Consider the following 15668-nt stretch of genomic DNA (forward strand, 5'->3'; position numbering starts at 1 on the left):
GAAAAGAAACAACGCCTCCAAAAAAAAAAAAAAAAAAAAAAAAAAAAAAAAAAATGAAGAGGAGATATTATCGTCCCCTTTTTACAGACAAGGAAGCTAAGGCACAGAGAAGCTAAGTCATTTTCCCAAGATCACACAGCCAGGATGTGGCTTACAATACCATAACACACTGACAACACAGAAAGCCATCACACTTCAAAGATCAGGTGCTCTGGGTTCTGAGCTTGCCTGATAAGTTTCCTCACCATGATAAGGAGTATATGGCAGGTTCGCACGTGCAGACCACACCATGTCATCCATGCTGAATCCTCCTGGCCTGGACATCACTTCCAAGGCCTCTCTTCCGGAATATATGGAAGCCCCACCAGCACAGGCTCTTCCTCCATTACCTACATTTCCGCTTCTCTGTAGGCCTTTCTCTAGGCCAGGACCACCTCCAGCACCCTCACTATGTAGCCTCAGGTCATCAGCTCCCTGGGACAGTTCCACAGCCAAGAGGAGATCCCCATACGACCCCAAGGCCTCCTCTGCCTGCCCTGGAATTCCATCCTCCACTCGGACGCCTTGGAAGACTCTCGCACACAGCGCCCTCCACTGGCAGCATCTCCCTTCTGGCCAGCTCTGACATCCCTACTGGCTGGTCACCCTGTGTGAGGCTTCTGCCTGCCAGGACCTCAAAGCTATGCCACCACCCACAGCAGACAAGAGGACTTAGCATTTTCTTCATTTGCTCTAGCATTGCCAGCTACCATCTCCAGGCAGTCTCACTGTGAACAGGCTGCACAGCGTTGTCAGCAGTCAAAAGCCCCATTCCACAGGGGCCAGCAGGGGGTGTAGTGGCTTGGATCACACGTGGCCCACTGCAGTTAGAGTCTGGACCAAGTGGCTTGAAAATCACGCTGGACACACATGTGTGTGTGCATGCCCAAAATTCCAGGAGGAGAAGGGACTGTGGCATGGTCATTCCCCCCCCCCCCGGGGGGGGGCTTTTTCACTGCCCCCCGGGGGGGAGATTTCTCACTTTCCTTCTCTTTCTCTCTCTCCACCCAGTGAGCACACATGCCCTATGGCAAAAAAATCTCTAAAAAAAATTTTTTAATTCCACATATGTATAGCTTAGATCTGTCAGGAGGCAAAGTGACTCACGCTGACAGGTGCATACAGCCCAAAAGACCTCATAGCAAAAGGAAAAGAGCTACAGTGCTCAAGTGAAAGCGTTGTGGGGTTTTTTTTCTAACTTAAAAAAAACTATTTTAGCTTATTTCTTTCAGGAGAGTGACAGAGACAAAGGAGAAAGGTAAGCACCCTCAACAGGGTTCACTCTGAGAACCCCACACCAGCCTCCCCAGCCAGCCAGGACCAGGGGCAACCCCCGATGTATAAGTCAACTAGGGAACAGAACTCAAGTAAGTTTTCTCTTTCTTCTTTTTTTTTAATTTGCTATAGGGTGTGTGTGCTCACTGGAGAGAGACAATGTGAGAGAGATGGAAAGTGTGAACGTATCTCCCAGGGCGTATGGCCATGCCACAATCCCTTGTCCTTCATTCTCCTCTCAGGATTGGTTTTTCAAGCCATCAGGTCTGGGACTTAAACAGCTCAGGCTACATGGGACCCAGCTGCCTTAACCACCAAGCTACCTGATGACCCTGAACCCAAAGTCTTACACAGGGACCCGCAGGACGGGGCGGCACCTTACCACCATGCCCTGGAGCCCACCCTGACCTTTCAATGAAAACGCTTCCTTTACCACGTACACTCGAGGGAGGTAATAAAACCCGGAAGGCAGGACATCTGTGTCCTGAAGCCCAGGGTGCTGGCATCATCTGTTCTTTCTGTGCAGCCTGAGCCCTCGGGAACTTGCTCACAATCCCTGGCTCGCCACTTTGGTTCTGTGGGGCTGTTTCTACCCTCCAGACCGACCACAGGACCATCAAGGACTGAATCCGTTTCTCCTTCATCCCAGTATCCTTTTGAATTAAGAAATACGGAGACATTTTAGGATCACATGCAATTTACAAAAAGCAAAATGCTTCTGAGAAGATTCTAGGTTTCCTCCCGATTCTCCACTTTTGCAAACCCTGTTGATCCGTTCCCATCTCAGCTGTCCCTGAACACTTCACTTCAAACAGAAGATTCGGAAGCCACCGTCAGTACCCAGCAATAACCACCTCAATGCTGTGGGGCAAGACTCCATGAGACAAGCCTGGGAAGCATTTTTATAAAAAGGGGAGAACCCAACATCACAATGTCATACAAAACGGAACTCCTGGTCTGTCCTGCTTTGGACGTAATACCCTAGACATGGCATCTGGAGACCAAGTAGAAAGATTCAGGCTCACAGGAAAAAGTCCCCCACGGCGACTGGGTGATGTCGCCAGCCCATACTCCCATCCACCCAGGACCTCTGAGTGACGAGGAAAATGTCTTTCCTCTGCACACCTGGCATTCTCCAACTGAGTTACTTGTAAAAGTGCCTCCCACATGGGATCAACAGTTGGCATAATGGCTATGTCACTGGACTCCCATGTAGTTGACTGCAGTTCAAGTCCCAGACCTGGTGGCTTAAGCTCATGCTGGGTGTGTGTGCTTACAGGCCCAAGATCCCGAGAGGAGAATGGAGAAGAAGGGATTGCACTGTGGCCACCCGCCCCCCGCTCCGGGGGGGTGATTTCTCGCTTTCTGTCTCTCTGTCTCTCTCTCTGTCTTTCTGGCGAGCTCATGCACCCTATAGCAAAAACCTCTCCAAAAAAAAAAAAAAGTGCCTCCCACAGCTGGGAGTGAAACCAGCTCTTATAAGACAGCGAAAGGTGGCCCCTGACAGTTGCGTCCCCAGAGAATCTGGCTTCTGGCCGCCCTTGCTGAGGAAGCCCAGAGAGGAGAATGGAGAAGAAGGGATTGCAGTGTGGCCACCCGCCCCCCGCCCCGGGGGGGGTGATTTCTCGCTTTCTGTCTCTCTGTCTCTCTCTCTGTCTTTCTGGCGAGCTCATGCACCCTATAGCAAAAACCTCTCCAAAAAAAAAAAAAAGTGCCTCCCACAGCTGGGAGTGAAACCAGCTCTTATAAGACAGCGAAAGGTGGCCCCTGACAGTTGCGTCCCCAGAGAATCTGGCTTCTGGCCGCCCTTGCTGAGGAAGCCCAGAGCTGCACACTCAGCCCCTCCCACCTCACAGTTTAGGACTAAAAAGCTCTCAGCAGAAAGGGCAGGATGTGCTGCTAATCCACTGGTTCAACTCCACAGGTGTCTGTGGTGTCAACTCCACACCACAGAGCCACTGGGACTAGGGCCAGAGATGCTAGGCCCACTGCCAGCCTGTTGGTGCCACCTCCTCCTGGAAGCCCTCCCACTCTGGCCACACACCATGACCTACAACCCCAGGCAACCTCCTCTACTTTGCTCTTCACATAGGCCTCCTCCCATCCCTTCCCACACAGTGAGCTCCCAGGACTTCCCAGGGCTGCTCTGGGTCCAGGCACGGAGACAAGTGGTTAAAAAACACATTTACAGAAAGAAGTGAAGCCCTCAAGGGACTCAACCACAGCGTTATTGGGATGCTGGGAGCCATGTGAGCCTGTGGTCCCTGCCTCTTCCAGTAGGAAAAGAAATCGGCACCCCTCCCCTGCTCCCCAGGGACAGCCCCCCAGGGGTGGGAGGACCCCTGGACAATAAGAGCAACCTCAACCTCAAGCGAGGCTGCCCCAGCTCTCACAGGCTTGGCCTGGCATCTGCGGTGCTGGTCACGGTGACAGTGTGACAAGGAGGGTATGAAGAGCAGATGTGGCTGCCACATCCTGTGCACCTACTGTGTGCCAGGCACCCTGCTTTGCACTTTCAAGCTGTATTAACTAACACACTGAGTCCCTGGAGCCTCTCTGAGCAGAGGCGGTTGTGGGACCCCATCTCACAGGGGAGGGAAGGAGGCATGGGTAGCAAAGCCCTGGGTACTGCCCACCATGATGGTCAGCCCTTTACCCCCAGGGTAACCTGGGCAAATGCTAGGGGAACTCGCAGATCCTGCAGCTGTGTGACTTCACTGGATCAGGCCTCTGGAATGTGACCAGGATCTGTGCCCTATTTTGCCCATGTCTCGTTCCTGGAACTCTGAGGAATGAGGGAGCCTCACAGCACCCCTTAATGAAAGCTGACTACACAAGCTCTCCTGTCGGGACAAGGTGGCCGACATGTTACTGCACAATCCACCTTTAGGGGGGGCTGTGTCCATCCCTATTCATCTGGCAAATATACACACAGCTGCCTGGGACACCCCAAGAGGCAGTAACGGCAACCACATCTGCGTCAGCCATGCTCCTCCCTGTTCAGATAAGACATCATCGACTGATCCAACACAGGCTTCAGGCAGGCTGCCATTGCCATCCGACAGAAGCCATGGACACCAGATCTAAGTCCCTCTACCTCAAGGGCCCAGGCCCCAAGCCAGCTATCATCCACGAAAGCAGTGAGACTCAGAAAGGGCAAAAACACAAAAATGGCAGAAATACTTGGTGAGGGAAGCCAGTTAAAAAATAAGTCCACTTGATGAGCTAGTCTTCAGGCACTAAAATTCACATTTTTTTTCCCAAGGTTTTTGCCACAGGGCATGTGTGCTTTCCAGAGGGGAAAGAGACAGAGAGAGATAGAGAGAGGGAAAGTGAGAACTCACTTTCTAGGAGGGGTGGCCATGCCACAATACCTTCTCCATTCTCCTCCTGGGATTTTGGGTATGCATGCACACGTGGCTGGTGTGATTTTCAAGCCGCCATGTCTGGGACTCAAATTATGGTTGGCCATGTGGAAGTCTAGCACCTTAACCACCATGTCACCTCTGGCCCCAAAATTCATGTTTTTATTTTTGTTTGTAGAGAGATTTTTTGCTATGGGACACATCCAGTTGCTGGAGAGACAGAGAGAAGGCGAGAAATCACCCCCAAAGGGTGATTCCTTCTCCTCGATTCTCCTCTTGGGATTTTGGGCACACATGCATATCCTCTTGGGATTTTGGGCATACATGCATATACGCCTGGCATTGAGTTTCAAACCACCAGGTCCAGGACTCAAACTGCAGTCACTCATGTGAGAGTCCAGCAACATAACTACTATGCTATCTGCTGATCCCGAAAATTCACGTTTTTGAAGCATATTGACCACCTGCAACTGCAAATACTGCCACAGTATGTCAAGTGAAATAAATGACTCGAAGCCATGTGATATGATCACGCACACAGACACAGGGCCATACAGAGAACCCTGGTCAGGAACATACAACGAAAAGAGATCCTACTTCTAGAACCGTTCTGCCCTGTGCAGTGTCACCCCAGGCCAGTGACACTGTCTGTTCTCTCATCTGCAAAACAAAAGGGCTAACCCAGTCAGACTGCTCCTCCTGCTTGAGTGTCTGCATCCACTCTGCACCTGCTGAGCCCCAGCCATGGGTGTGGCTGAGTAGTTCATGAGGCAACTGTCCTGGACACCTCAGCCAGGTCCAGCCTCTCTCTCATCACTGTCTAGGCCAAGACAAATAAACACCAAAGGGCCCAGCAGTGACCAGGAGCTGGTCTTCCAAGATGCTCACCTAACACCCCTCCACACAGACTCCTTTATGCTGTGGCTCCCACCACCCACCCAGGCCCTACCATGTGAGCTGAGGGTTTTGTCTACACCACTCACTGTGGGGTTCCCGGCACCCAGGAACAGGGCTAGCATACAGCAGGTACTTGATACATGCCAGATGAAGGAGAAAATGAATGAAGAGATGAATGAACAAACAGATGAATGAATGCAGTGCATTCCGGGTCACTTCTCCAGTAAATCCCCAAGCTCTCAACAGCTGGGGTCCCATTTAAGAGAACCTTAAAAACTTGGCCACCCACACCCCCAGTTCTCAAATGGCGGCACCCCTCTCTCTACTTGGGAAAACGAGGCCTTTGGAGGTGAGGGGAGACTTGCCAACTGTCCCCTCAGGAACCAGCACAGCCAACAGAACCTTTCTTTAGGATACAGCCCTAAGACATTCTGTGGCAGGTCAGTGGCATGGTGGTTAAGGCAACTAGATCTCACACAGCCAACTATGAGCTTTGAATCCCGGATCTGGTGGCTTGAAAAACAAGTTAGGTGCATGTGTACCCAAAATCCTTAGAGGAGAATGGAAGAGAAGACATTGTGTGGCCATGTCCCCAGAGGGTGCCTTCATACTTTCTCTGTTTCTGGTTAGTGCACATGCCCTATAACAAACTTTAAATCACACACACACACACACACACACACATGCACACACACACACACAAATAAGAGAAAGATGTCCTCTTCTGGGAAAGAGAAGCAGAGAATACCGACCTAGAAAGTCCTCACCTGAAACAGGAGGACTTCCTAGAAGCAGATCAGAGACCCTACCTGCACCCTGACACTGTGACCACACACGCAGTCTCTGCCACTGCGTGCAAACTCAGACCATAGCCAGAGAGCAGGGACCCACTCCTGGAGTAGGACTACCATCCATGCGGGTAACAGGAGAGTGCTTCTAGTGAGCCACTCAGCCTAGACCCTGACCTCAAGACTGTCCTCTCTTCCCTTCCCCCAAATGGGGCGCCAACACAGGAAATAGGCCCCGCCTCTGGACTGCTTTCTTTAAGCCGGGCCGTCATGCTCCCCAACACAGGGAGGACTGGTCTCAGGGTGGCTGCCTTCCTGACACCTCTTACTAACCTTGCTGGCCAGGACCCAGAGTTGACCCCAGAGGCCACAGGGTGTGCAGGGTCCTGGAGCACCCCCGAGGGTAGGCTGTATCTGGACCCAAAAATTCCCAGAAGACCCCAGCCTGTATCTGACATGTGGACATAAAGATCTTGAGACAGTGCCACAGAGGAGAGGATAAGACTGCACTAGAAAACAATCACAGCAAGAGCCTCTGATGCAGCAAGTGCCTGAGAACGAAGGGGAAGGGTAAGATGGCATAATGGTTACATTACTGGACTCCCACATAGTTGACCGTGGATCGAGTCCTCGACCCAGCAGCTTAAAACTCACACCAGGCACAAATGCATACATGCACAAGATCCCAAGAGGAGAATGGAGAAGAGATCTCAACGTGGCTATTTCCCTGGGTGGTGATTTCTCGCTTTCTGTCTCTCTGACTCTTTGTGTCTCTCCAGCAAGCACATGTGCCCTATAGCAAAAATCTCTCTTTAAAAAAAAAGGTGTTGGGCCAGCAGGTGGCGTGGTGGTTAAGACGCTGGACGCTCACACATGGCTGACCATGGTTGAAGTCCCGAACCTGGTGGCTTCCTTTCTCACTTTCTCTCTCTCTCTCTTTTTTTCTCTCTGTCTCTCTCTGGTCAAATTAAAATAAATGAATAAATAAATAAAAATTAAACTAAATAATTCATTAAAGAAAAAAAGTTGTTAAAGTGGGACCGGCAGGTGGTGTGATGGTTAAGGTACTGGACTCCCACATGGCCCACCATGGTTTGAGTCCTGGACCTGGTGGAGTACTTTCTCATGTTCTCTCTCTGATCAACTTAAAATAATAATAATAAAATTAAATAAATCCTATTGACACACACACACAAAATGCTTAAGGAAATGTAAAAAAGTAGAAGATGAAACCATACTCCAAGGCTCGCAATGCTACACAGTTTGTGCATACATTAATGGATGAGGCAAAAATATAGAAAACGTCAACGTGTCTGTCCACGTCTGTCGGAGTCACAGGATTGAGGCAGCTTCCTGTTTCAGTATTTGCCAATGCTAAAGTCCCTTCTTACAAGAAGCACAGTTTTGGTTAATAGCGTTTAGGTTGTGATCCCCGGTTACTATGTGCTTAGTACAGTGGTGGCACCACCTGGTCGTTATAATGTATAGGCAAGGAACCCGAGTTTCCAAGGAGGCCGTAACATGGCTGAGATCATCTGCCTTTCAGACAATGGAGCCCAGATCTGACCATGGACCCCAGCCCTGCTGGCTGCCAACGTACACCTGGGTGCAGAGCCCTGCAACAACTTCACTGAAGCAAGCAGGCCGCCTAGAATGGGTTCACCAGGTTTCCCTCTGGTGCACCCACTCACACCACCCCAACCCAACCCCTCCGATGTTCCACCTCACCTGCCTTACACGTCCTGCCATTGTCCTGAAGCTGAACGCCGGTGGGGCAGGCGCACGCATAGAAGGGCTCTCTTGGCGACAGCAGACACAGGTGGGAGCAGCCACCATTGTCCTCCTCACACTGCGTGTGGACTGGGAAAAATAGGGCAGAGTAAGAGGAAGTTCCGGAACAGAGCCTGCAACTGTTACTGCCCCCTACTCGTTTGTTTCAGATGAGTCCACAGTACACTGTCCTCTCCTGTGACAGCCCCCAGCGTGTTCTCCCCCACCCCCGACTCCATCCTGCATCATTGCTGACCACCTTCCAGGGCAGGCCTTTAACCTCGCCAGCTGGTCTGCAATGTGTCCAAAACTGGCAGTGACCTCGGCCTCCTGATGTGTGCTGCCACTGGAGCCAGCATCCTCCCTGTCTGCCTACTTCACCCTGAGCTCCTGAAACAGGAAAACCCTCCTCTTCTTCAGGCACCCACAAAGGACACCTCCTCGATGACCACCCTCCATGCTCCCACAGCAGGATCTCAGAATGTTGTGTTAATGACAGGACCCCTGATGAGGGAGGGAACTCCTCACCATAAGGCCTATCTTGTCTTTATGACGTGCTTAGACCCCACACAAACCTTGGGGACCACACTCAAGCACAGGGCAGAGCCTTTTGGTGGGATGACCATGCTTCTCACTGTCCAGAGTCCTTTCATAACCAATAAGCAAATGAACTCAACAAACACTTCCAGAACCTTATTCTGCCCAGAGGAAGCGTGGGCCTTAGCACCCCTGAAATATGTTGCTAACTAGAACAATGGAGTCACTGGGAAAATCTCAGCCCACCTCTGCACTGGTTGCCTCAAGTATAAATGGGGCCTTCCCCCCAGGAAACAACTCCAGAGAACCCCACCCTCCCGCTGCCCTGCTTCAAGAACAGCTAGTAGCTCTGGGTTCCTGCTCTAAGTTCACAGTTTAAACCCTCTAGGATGACTTAGTCAGAAATCATACCTGCTCCTGTGGGCCTGGGTGAGCCCAGGGACCTTGCCCTGCTGGCCACCTATCACAGAAGCCTGTGTGTTTCACCATCAGATGCCTCTGCCAGGACCCTATGGAACCTTGGGCTGAGAACCACTGACTTAGAACAGGATTTCACTAATGCATATGTGACTTCCATCAGTGTTTTTTAAAATGGGGCAGCACCCCTTGGAAATCCCATGGCCATAACTGAGTCTGGAAGCAGCCCCTGCAAGAGCTTGGCAGAAGTGTCCCCTGTCCCCCTCATCCTGCACACACCTCCCTCCACTATAGCAAGCACCACTTTGGAGAGGCAAACTCCCCAGACTAGGAGTCCCTACAGGGGTAGGAGGACCTGGGTCCAGTGTCAGGGGGCTCATTTCCTGAGTGAGGGGCATGGTGCCCACCCTGCCCGAAGGCCCTGTGCCCCGTACTCACAGGAAGGCTGCCGTTCCTGGCTGAGCACCTGGATGTCCATGGGTGAGTAGAGGGCGCTGAGGATCTCCTTCCTCTTCTCCCCCGTCCTCTTGTTACAGGCATGGATGGAGCGGGTCTGCCAGTCTGTCCAGTATAGGGTGTCCCCAGACAGTGTCAGGGCGAAAGGATGAGTCAGGCTGCCCTCCACCACCTTCTGCCTGTGGGAGCCCAAGGGAGAAGTCGTCAAGAGTGCTTGTAGTGCTTGAAGACCACTGAGATGGGCTTGGAAAGCCCCTCCATCCTCACTGCTAAGGTGTCACACGGACAGAAGCTGAGCAAGGTGAGACGAATAAGCAAAGTGAGACCAGGGAGAGTGTCTGGGGAGGGACGCCCCTACTCGCACACCCCCAGGTTACCTCTCCCAACATACATTTAGGGTACCCCCTAAACCCAGTCCAGTCCCTGCAGCTGGGGCAGTCGCACAGGGGTCCTCCAGAGAAGAAAGGAAAGGAGAAAGCCACACCTGGTGACAGGGCTGCTGCTAAGCATGCCTCTCCTGTCCGGTGCTCTAACAATACGAATCAGACAGCATACACTGTGTCTTCTGCTTCCTTTTTAAAGTTTATTATTTATTTCTTCCATGAGCAAAAGAGACAAAGAGAAAGCACCCACATCATTGGTACTCATGTGCCTAGAGTACAAAGGAAGGTCTCTAGATTTTTTTAAATGTTTGCTACAGGGTACTTTTGCTTTCAGGAGGCACAGAGAGAAGGGAAAAGGAAGAAAGCACCCCCTAGGGGAGATGGCCACACCACAATCCCCTCTCTTCGATTCTCCCCTTAGGATTTTGGGCACACACACACTGCCACCCAGCATGCTTCTCAAGCTGCCAGGTTTGAAACAGAATCTGAGTGATCAAGCCATCTGGACGCTGCACCACCAACTGACCATCCTGATCAAGTGAACAGGATCTGAGTGATACGGGATCAAGCCATCTGGACACTGCACCACCAACCAGCCCCACTTGCACATTCTTCTAACACCCACAATTTATAGTTTCAGGGTGCATTGAGAAAGCACTTCTCCTCTCTATGTGCTTAAAGCGCCCAGTCAAGGGGCACTCACGTTTAATGAGATTCTGCATACTAGTAAGAGGGTCACGATTGGACATGACCAGTAATGCGTGTGATTATCTGCTTAATGACCACCCACCCATGACAGGCTCCCTGAGGGTGGGGCTGCGGGTAGGCAGTCATCCCCATGTCACCAGCCCTGGCAAAGCACCAAGGAGAGGGCTACACCCACTAAGTGTCACTGACTACACAGAAAAACAGAAGCGCGCGCTCTTTCCCGGTCCACTGCCTCTCTTTCGTTTTGTTGATGTCGCTTCTTTAAACACGTATTAAATTAAAATTCACGTAACACAAAACCAAACAGTTTAAGGTGAATAAGTTAGGGCTATCCAATACGTTCACGATGTGTGCAACCAGCATTTCTATTGCACCAAGGGAAACCCCACACCCTCCAGCAGTCACTCCCCAACAGGGCCCCAGCCCCTAACAACTGCTAATCTACTTTCTGTCTTTATGGATTTCCCTATAAATATCCTGAATATTTCATATAAATGGAAACATACGCTATGGGGCCTTTTGCGCCTGGCTTCTTTCCCTTCGCATGTTTTCAAGGTTCGTCTATACTGGAGCATCAGGGCCTCGTTCCTCTTTGTGGTTAACGATATTCGGAAGGGTGGATGGACCGCAACTTGAGTACCAGCTGTTGGTGGGCCTGGGAGTGGCTCCCCCACCGGGCTGTCTGAATAGCACTGCTACGGACACTGTGCGCAAGCATTTATTTGGATGCCTGTTTCCAAATCTTTGGGGTATATACCGAGGAGAAAAACTGCTAGGCAATATGTTAAATCAATGCTTACGTCCTAGGAACCACCGAATGTTTCGATGATGGCACCATTTTTTGGTCTGTGAAGCCAGAGGCCCATTATTTCTCAGGCTGCTCCGTTTTTTGGTCAGAGAAGCCAGAGGCCCATTATTTCTCAGGCTGCTCCTCCTCCCTACACCCTGCCCAGACAGAGGCATCGCCAGAACCTCAATGCCACCTTCGGCTCACCTTGCCCACCTTCACCCTTCCTTCTTGGGTACCATAGTCTGCAGAATGCCCCTCCCCTCTCACTCTGCTCCAAGTTGCCCCAACCACAGCCCCTTCCTTTGGATCCAGGAGCTATCCAAGCACACCAGCATTTATTGAGTGAGCTTTAGGTGCACTGCCACCTCGGATCCTCTGGACCTCAGTCTAGAAAGTACAATTCCTATCTCCAACCACATGTGAGGCCCAGAGGCTTTGGGCAGTGAGGCCACCCACACACAACCACAGTTAGAAGGGGAACACAGGTTCTGTTGGGCTCCAGAGTAACAGCAAATAATGCTACTGGAAAAGCCCTGGGCATACTTCCACAGAGCGCTAGCCACCTGCAGAGGCAGAAGAATCTGGTGGTGAGGCAGGCAGAAGAGGAGCTGAGAGCAGGCCCTCGAGCCACAGCCTCTGGGTTCCAATCCTGGCTCCCACTTGCTGTGTGACTTTGGGTGTGTTCATGTGCCTCTCTGAGTATCATGATTACAGGGGATCGTAACAGCAAACACTTTGAGGCACTGGTGTGGGCATAAATGAATTGATAAATGCCTCTGAGAAACAGTAAGTGCTATGGGAGAGTTAACTACCACCACTGCCACCACCACTACCCCCATCACCATCACCCATTGTCATGGTTTAACTGTCATCACCACTGCCTTCATCCTCACTGTCCCTGTCAATCCCTTGACAGGGTACTCCTGAGCTGCAACCTTTCTAGCCTCTAACCCTTCATATTATCAGGACCACGAGGCTTCCAAGAACCACAGTCCTCAGAGTAGCCACATTTCCAAATCTCAAACCAAGCCCTGTACTGGCCAGTCTGTGCTCTGAGGGTCAATGGGACAAATGTTTCAAGCCAGCCTGAGGTGCATGGCTCAACGTAAGAAGAGGCCCAGGAGGACTGAAGCCTCCTGCCAATGGCCACAAGAATTAACTTGGAACTAGATCTTCCAGCCTCAGTCAAACTTTCAGATGGCAAAAGCCTTGGCTGGGAGCTTGACTATAACTTTGGGACACATCTAGAGCCAAAACTACCTGGTAAGCTGTTCGTTAACTGCTGACCCCCACCCCTAAAAACCTGTTGCTTAGGCTGCTAAGTTTTGAGATATCTTGCTATGCAGCAATAGGTAACTAATAAATAAGGCCTGGGTGACATGGAATGAATCTGATGTCTTCACATCTGAGTCCTCCACGTGGTGTCACCACAGCCCTGGCAATGGCACCCTCCTCCCGATAGCTCCTAGCATAGGAGCTCACCAGCATGGGAATGGGTCTGCCCTCCCAGAATAATCTCAAAGACCTGGCACAGAGCCAGCAGGCAGTTCTTGATAAATAAACAAAAGGCTGGTCATCTGTACATCTCACCCATCAGGGGACATTTCTAATGGATAATGGAGTAAGAGACTATAAAGCTAAGCTGACCAGAAGCTCTTCAAATAATTACCCAACAAGGGAAAAAGTCTTCCTATTCATTCATTCACACAGCCCATTTTACTGAGCACCCACAATGTGTAATGTTCCGGCAGCCCCGGCTGCTGCCCTCGGGGTGCTTAGGTGCTAGGCGGGGTTGGGGTAGAGAGCAGTGTGTGTGCACAGTGGAGTGAACTGTCCACAACCCTATCAGGCCAAAATCTCTCATCTCTAATTCTGAATTCCAAAATACTATGAAAACGATGAGTTTTTGTTGCTCATGTGTGAATGTGGGGCTAGTATAGCCTATTCTGTCCCTCTTAGAGGGAACATTCTACAGAAATAGTCACATGCTAGGGCAGCCACAGTGGTCAAAACACAGGGGTCCCAATGAGGAATGCTGGGACCAAGGAAAAGGCCCTGAGTTCAGTTCCCAGGTCAACCTGAACATGTCAAAAATGCACACTAGGCTTTGACATGTTCAATCACCCTCCATGGCAGGCTGGAGGGTGACTGGGAAAGACTGCGGCATGAAGACCCTGTCAGGAGTCCCCGTTTCTGTCCTTCTCTCGCTCATGAAATAAACTTTGAAAAAAGAAAGTTAAAGCAATAAATTGGACCCTGCTGAAATTTAAAAAGAAAAAAAGGCCTATTGATGTGTTCGATGGCAGGTGCCCCCCACCCCTGCTGGGGGTATGATGTTAGACATGGTGCATATACCCTGTGACTGGTCCAAGTTCTGAGCAGTCTAAATCCCTCAGTCCTCTGAGTTTCAGAAGAGAGACTATGGGCCTGAGTAGAGAAGGATCACTCTCAAATGCCCTGATGGCAGCTGGGTGCAATACAGAAGGGGTGTCCCACGCCTGGATGGGCACTTACCGGAAGGAGCCATCCAGGTTGGCACGGTGGATGAAACTGAGCTTGGCGTCAGCCCAGTAGAGCTTCTGCTCCTCCAGGTCAATGGTTAGCCCATTAGGCCAGTAAATATCTGAGTCCACAATGATCTTCCGGGTGCTTCCATCCATTCCTGCTCGTTCAATCCGGGGTGTCTCACCCCAGTCCGTCCAGTACATGTACCTAATGAGAAAGGTGGAGGCAAGCGGAGAAAAAGGCTGAGACAAATTTGCTTTCTGTTTATGTGTTTACTTTGTCAGAAGGCGTATGCACTCACCAGAGAGAAATGGGGGTTGGGGGGCACCCCCACAGGCATGGTTATGCTGCGATCCCTTTTCCTCCATTATTCCCTCCTTTCGGAATTTTGGGCACACACACACACATGCCTCAAGTGTTTCTCAAGCTGCCAAGTCTGGGACTCATACCACACAGCCAGCCATGTGAGATCCAACCACCTTAGCCAGTAGGCCAGAGGCAGGCCCTGTTTATGTTTTCTATCTACACAGATGCAAACCTATGAAACAGTAAAGTGAATGTGCCTGAAAATCTCACCCATCAGAGATGACCAGGTATTAGTGTTTTGTTTCCTTTTTTTAAAGAGAGATTTTTTTTTTTTTTTTTTTTTACTATAGGGTCTGTGCACTCACTGGAGAAACAGAGAGAAACAGAAAGTGAGAAACTGCCCTCCCAGGGGGGATGGCCACACCACAATCCCTTCTCCCCCACCCTCTCAGGATTTTGAGCAAGCATGTACACGTGCCTCGCATGATTTTTAAGCCACTGGGGTTAGGACTTGAACTGCAGTAGACTACATGGGAGTCCAATGGTGTAACCATATGCCATCTGCTGGTCCCCAGGTACTAGTGTTTTAATTTGGGTGATCAAAAACCCTCTGTTTCCAACTTGCTCTCTGTTAACAATATATTCTGAGCACTCTCCCCTTTCATTACTAAAAATATTCCTTCTTATTTTAAAGGCAGTATAGCATACTTGATTATACATTGTTTAAATAACTCTGTGTTAAATGTCTGGGTTATTTCTGATTTTTCTCCTACTATTAAAATGCTATAAATGCCTCTCTAAAAGGCAATTCAAGATGTGTAAGATGGGATATTATTCAGTGCTAAAAAGAAATAAATTGTCAAGCCATAAAAAGTTGAAAGAAACTTCAGGACTTATTACCAAGGGAAAGAAGCCGATCTGAAAAGGCTACATTGTGCATGATTCCAATGGCATGGATCTGTGGTTGCCATGGGCTGGAAGAAAGGAAGGAAGAATAGGAAGAGCACAGAGGATCTTTAAGGCTCTGTACAGTACTATCCTAGTACTGTAATGATGGACACATGTCACACATTCATCAAAGCCTGTAGAATGTACAACAAAAATGAACTCCAATGGGAACTGCAGACTGTGGGTGACTGTGAGGTATCAGCTGTAGGCTCATCCGTGGTAACAAACGCACTGCTCTGGCCGGGATGGACAGCGCCGTCTGGCATTGGATGACTCACCTCTTCACCACCAGGGCAAGGTGAAGAGCTGGGCAGCGAGGGAGGCCGTGCAAGGTGGGGCAGAAAGTACATGGGCACGCTCCACTTTCTGCTCACTTTTTTCTGTGAACCCCAAACTCCTCTATTAATGGAGAACAAAACACATGGGAAAGATGCAAGCTGAAATAACAGTGGCAGCAAGTCCTGGGGGGGGGGGGGGGGGGGGG

At 50.4% G+C, this 15668-nt stretch overlaps 1 protein-coding gene across 1 annotated transcript in view; it reads right to left on the minus strand.

Annotated features, from left to right (window-relative positions):
• Positions 1-15668, minus strand: part of LRP5 (LDL receptor related protein 5) — a 54076-nt gene that overhangs the window by 32812 nt on the left and 5596 nt on the right. Inside the window, 3 exon segments of the mRNA XM_014585308.2 lie at positions 8093-8224; positions 9527-9723; positions 13940-14137. Of these exon segments, the coding sequence (XP_014440794.1) occupies positions 8093-8224; positions 9527-9723; positions 13940-14133 (523 nt within the window). The 5' untranslated portion in view covers positions 14134-14137.

This window comes from Tupaia chinensis, unplaced genomic scaffold (genome assembly GCF_000334495.1).
Source record: "Tupaia chinensis unplaced genomic scaffold, TupChi_1.0 Scaffold149501_1, whole genome shotgun sequence".
In the NCBI taxonomy this organism is placed as follows: Eukaryota; Metazoa; Chordata; class Mammalia; order Scandentia; family Tupaiidae; genus Tupaia; species Tupaia belangeri.